Source organism: Triticum aestivum, chromosome 6A (genome assembly GCF_018294505.1).
Source record: "Triticum aestivum cultivar Chinese Spring chromosome 6A, IWGSC CS RefSeq v2.1, whole genome shotgun sequence".
Classification (NCBI taxonomy): Eukaryota; Viridiplantae; Streptophyta; class Magnoliopsida; order Poales; family Poaceae; genus Triticum; species Triticum aestivum.
In genome coordinates, this window is record NC_057809.1 from 21,065,896 (window position 1) to 21,071,037 (window position 5,142).

At 48.2% G+C, this 5,142-nt stretch overlaps 1 protein-coding gene across 1 annotated transcript; it reads left to right on the plus strand.

Moving 5' to 3' along the window:
- The first annotated feature begins 1,096 nt into the window (after positions 1-1,096).
- Positions 1,097-4,765, plus strand: LOC123129335 (uncharacterized). The gene is made up of 2 exons (XM_044549542.1): positions 1,097-1,201; positions 3,558-4,765. Exons 1-2 carry the CDS (start codon positions 1,097-1,099, stop codon positions 4,662-4,664), a joined length of 1,212 nt encoding a protein of 403 aa, XP_044405477.1. The 3' UTR covers positions 4,665-4,765.
- Positions 4,766-5,142: the final 377 nt, after the last annotated feature.

Sequence of the window (5,142 nt, forward strand, 5' to 3'; positions counted from 1 at the left end):
CATCACCATGCGATCTCAACCCCGTGGCGGTGTTGCGGGGCGGGCGGCTCTGGCTCCAGCGGCGACCCGCAGCTCCGGCGGCGAGCGGCTCCATATGTATGAAATATGAATTGAAGAGCATTAAACGGAAAATCTCATTTAAGTCGATTATAAATCCTATCACTACTTTTAGCGAATTCTCTAAGCACTAATTGAAGGTCAATTCCATTTTATCTAAAATATGAAAATTTGCTAAGCTGGATACCATATAGAGATATTGTAGGACAAACTTTGATGCTCCTAAAATCGTTTATCACCAACCATAGTGACCCTGAAATATGGGATTCAGAGCTGTCCAGCCCTACAGCAATGATGTAAACATTTGGAAATATAATTGTCATTCATTTAAAATAAAATAAAATAAAGAGTACCATTTCTTCTTTATGGAGTGGACACACATAGTAGTTCAAAGTTCATACTTCAGAACCTTCAAACTTGACTAATAATATAATGTAACTGGAAATCGACAATCTTATCATCAAACAACTAACGATTGGCAGGATAACATTCAGAGAAACATATACTGAATTAATCTCATAGAAATTCAGAGAAGCATGTACTAAATTAAGCCTCATGGGAAAGGATGCCGCTTGGTGGCTAAGGCCTCAAAGTGGCGGCGACAGTGGCGAGTGAATTATGATTATGAGTAGAATAAATCAACATAAACCATATGGTAGGAACTTACAAAGCAAATGAGTAATGGGATAGAATGAATGTGAAAATCCTGTAATAACAAGTTCACCCAATGCACTGTTTATCTGTTTCAAGAAAAAAAATGGTAAAATAATTACAACTGAACGGAAGAGAAAATGCATGGATAAGGAAGGCCATTAAAGGTCCAGATAAAAAAATTGATATATTTATTTTGCATGCTTTCCAGAGAGAAAATACTTAACTAAAATCTGAATGTTTGAACCAAGCATAGTTAACAACATGGTGATGGTCATGTAATAATCAATTGCATATGGTGGAGGTTATGTAATAACCAGGCACAGTTAAATGGAAGGCACGAATACCCCGACTATCAGGACCATCTCTTCCGGAATCATCCGGCGACATGGTTCTTGGTATTAGTTCATCTTCTCGAATCCCTGGCACCAACTGCACAGTGGCAAATCAGTCAAAGAAGAGATTGGGGAACTCTGTAACTGTTACACTGCATGTCAGTGCCAAATAGCACTAAACTATTGATTTGGTAAAACTTCATTGTTGCACAATAGTTTCTTAGATGTCAGAACCAAATTAGAATGCCCTATTACAGACGAACAGTAGTAGAAATGAAAGGGTCACACCATCTAGTATTGTAATTGGAGAGAGTTATTACATGTTATCTCGTGATTCACCTTCCCTTTGGCCCGATGACATGGATGACCATCATCCACAAGATGGCCTCCTCGAGCTCGAGAATATAACCAAATCCACCCGCATCAGACAACACATTCCCCATCGCGATTCAGGCGGACCATGAGGAGGAGGGGACGGACCTGGAGGTAGAGGTCCATGAGGTCACACTGGTTGCCTGGGTTGCCGGTGTGTGCCCGCATCTTCTGTGTGAGAGAGGAGAGCTGCCCCAGAACCTCATCGTACCCCCGCCCCTCCGTCTCGACACCTGTAGCCCAATCCCCAACCCGCCGGACGCATGAACCATTAGTACGGTACCCAACCCAATAGGAACCTCTAGGGTCGCGCTGCTCTCACCTGTGTGCACAGCGGCGGTTGAGGACTCCAAGCTGAGCGGCTCGGACGGCTCCCCCGCGGGGAAGGGGTCTCCCACGGCGAAGGGCGCGGCGGCTTCGGCAGCGACCTGCGGCGGAAGGCGCGACGGGCGGCTCCGGTGAAAGCTCGGGCGTCAGAGGGCGCAACAGGCAGCTCCAGCGGCGGCTCCCGCGTAACCCGCGGCGGAGGGCGTGAGGGGCGGCTCCCGCGGCGAAGGGCGCGCCGACGGACGGGAGGCTGCGGGAGGAACGGCGCGTGAGAAGGATCGATGGATTAGTGATCGATACTGGTTGTGCGGGTGAGCGGGAGGCTACGTGGGCGAGAGGTCGTGTGGGTGTGCGGTTTTTTCCCGAACGGTAGGGCAGGGTTAGCGAGGATTTTTAGTGGCTTAACGCGTGGCTTGCAGCGTTAAACGCCAAAGGATTAAGGGCCATTGGATCTTGATGATGGATGGGCCTGATTGTTTGGATCTGCCCCTCTCTTCCTTTTATAGTGGTAGTAGATATGTGTTTCCACTTCTGTTTAGGTACACCCCCCTCCCACCATCATAACACACCAACGGAAGAGATCTCTCCACATCTTACAAAGATGTGCAGTAGTTTCGTTATCTATCGAGCGCACAAAGAGCCCGGATGCATTATGAAATTATGATTTCCTCCCTTCATAAAGAAATATAAGAGCGTTTAGATCACTAAAACGCTCTTATATTTCCTTACGGAGAGAAGAGAGGACTAACAACACTGAATATGGACAGCTAGCAATGGTAGGTGAAGTCAAGGATGCTGCTAGCGATGTGTGGCACTCAGGGACAGCAACAGGGTGGATAGCCATAGTGTTTTCCCGATGACCACATGCTTCCTCCACCAACATCTTTTGAGGCATATCCGCTTCCGCTTGTTCTTCCACGTGTATTTTGTTACCTTGAGACCTACCATTCCCAAACAATCCTCTGAACAAGCTATATGTGTTATTACCTCGACCATCTAACAAGTTAGTGGATTTAAAAAGGGAAACTTTTAGAAATAGAATGATAAACGAATTGCACAAGCTATTGAAAGTAGTGGAGAGGACCAAGGTCTTTGAGAGGGACCATGTGACCAATTTTTATACAAATATAGGGAAATGCATAGGAGGCGCAATGAGAATTCCAGGTGCAGACGCCCAAAACAGAGCCAAACACTAGAAGAAAGACATAAAACAAAGGAGGGGAGGGGATTGAAATGTCCAACTCGAAAACCCAAGCAGGCTGACACCGTGAAGTGACCCGCATCAGCATACACTGAGATGCTACATCGGGACCTCAAGCCAAAAGCCACACAAGGAGCTCCGCTGAGAATCTCATCCTCTCACATACAAAAAAAAAACCACAAAAAACCACAAAAAAAACCACAAGGACCTCAAGGATGCTGCATATAAAGATCTGTTCTGCAATCTAACCACCAATCAATTCTTCAGCTTCTCTCTTATATGTCGTAACATTCTTAAGTGTATGCCGGCACGAAGGGCAGGTATTTGGAACGATTTCGGAGGAAACTGTTGACAACGAAACTGCAGAATTAGGGGGATCGTGGACTTTCCGTTATATTACGGGCAGTTAGAAGTTAGAACCGGGAAATGTGGATCACCAAAACAGATCACAGTTTATGGAAACCTCTACGTGCGAACCACCAAAACAGATCCTATTCCTATGATGCACGTCTATGATCTGGGCTAAGTATACCGCATCGATCGGGACGCGATCGGATCTCGCCCGGTACTGGGCTCCCTCGTAGAGCCACCCATCGAGGCATCGACCATGGTAGGCGGCGGCGGCGGCGACGCCAGGTCGCGGACGCAAGCTGCAAGAGGAATACATCAGCCTCCATGGCCCCCTCCACCTCCGGCACGGCGACCGCTTCGTGCTCCCCCTCCTGCGCGGCCACCTGATCTACCGGCAGCGTGACTGGTCAATGCCAAAGGAGGAGTTATTTCTGGTGGACACCACCGTGCCGGATGCCACCAAGCTGCGCATGGCCACTGGCGGTGGCATTCCCCTATCGTCCCGCGATGGCCTCGTCCTCGCCCGTGTGGGCGTGGCCAAAGAGCTCCGCGTGTGCGACCCGGCGACCGGCAGGAGCCTGACCCTGCCGTCTGAACCGACGTTTCGTTGGGTGTCTCGGATAAATTATGTCTTGATCGTCGGCGACCATGATGAGGGTGTGACTCCCGTTGGTCGGCATTTCCATGTAGTCATGGCATACCTAGATACGTCACAGTACCGCCCTCACCTGAAGCTCCGCACCTACTCATCGGAGCACGGAGTGTGGGGATGCTACACTGAGATTCAGGTCCCTAGCCTGCAAGGCAGCCGCTTGCAGGGACGCCTCAACAAGCCTCTGGTTGTCGGGGGCGCTGTGCACTGGTTTTGCCTGACCGACACCGGTACCTATGTCCTGAAGCTCAATGTCAGAGCGGTAAAGGTGATGGTTACGAAGCTCCCAAAGAGCTTCCCACACCATGGGCGGCACCCAAAACTTCTGGCAACATCATCGATGGACGGGAATGTGCTCTTGCTCGTCGCCGACGGCGACAAGATGTCAGCTTGGGCACAGTCAAAGCATACAGCCTTGTGGCAGCAACGACCACATGTGGTGATCAACATGACGGAGACAATTTTGCGTTTCCTTGACAAGGTAGGCGGGAGCTGCATTCCGCCGACGAAGCCAGTCCAATTCAACCTAGTGTGGTTCGCCGAGAGGAGCGGCACTGTGCTCATCAACGCATGCGACGGTTTCTTCTGGCTCGACCTGCAGTCCATGGAGATTGTGAGGTGGTTCTCGGATCGTAGGGTCCAATACATGACCGAGAATAATATCCCCTATGAGATGAGTTTGACAGCTTGGGTTCCAACATTCAGTAGCACTTTCTGATTAATTCTTTCCATTTCCGATTCCAGTATCGACTTCATCAACAACTGTAGAAGCATGCATCTACGACTTTGTTGGAAAAAATAATTTAATTTCACAAATTCTATTCGCCCCTTCAAGATAAAATTGTTGTCCTGTGATAGTCCTAATGGTTTTGCTAGTTTTCTCTGTGCTTGTGCAGGCATTTTGTTTTCTTTCATGTGAATTGAGATGCCCTCCCATTTTACTTTGAACTACAACATGCTGAAAGATTCATGAAATGTACGATGTAGACACATAAGGATTTTGCATAATTCCTAGACGACAGGTTGCCTAGGAAGGTAAATGACTGACCGCAAGCTGCTGCATTAAGTCACTGCTGGTCAAGATCTCCAGGTATGGAGCAAGCATACTTCATTGCTGATTCTGGCGGTAATGCTGTGATCTTTATAGGGTTATTTATCAAACTCGTGCTGGTTTATGATGATGATTCCATGTTTAA

Bases quoted from the DNA above. Each gene is read 5' to 3' on its own strand.
- LOC123129335 (XM_044549542.1), top strand. From the start codon at position 1,097: ATGGTTCTTGGTATTAGTTCATCTTCTCGAATCCCTGGCACCAACTGC. The intron at 1,202-3,557 runs GTCAGTGCCAAA...CGACCATGGTAG, and splicing joins CTGTAACTGTTACACTGCAT to GCGGCGGCGGCGGCGACGCC.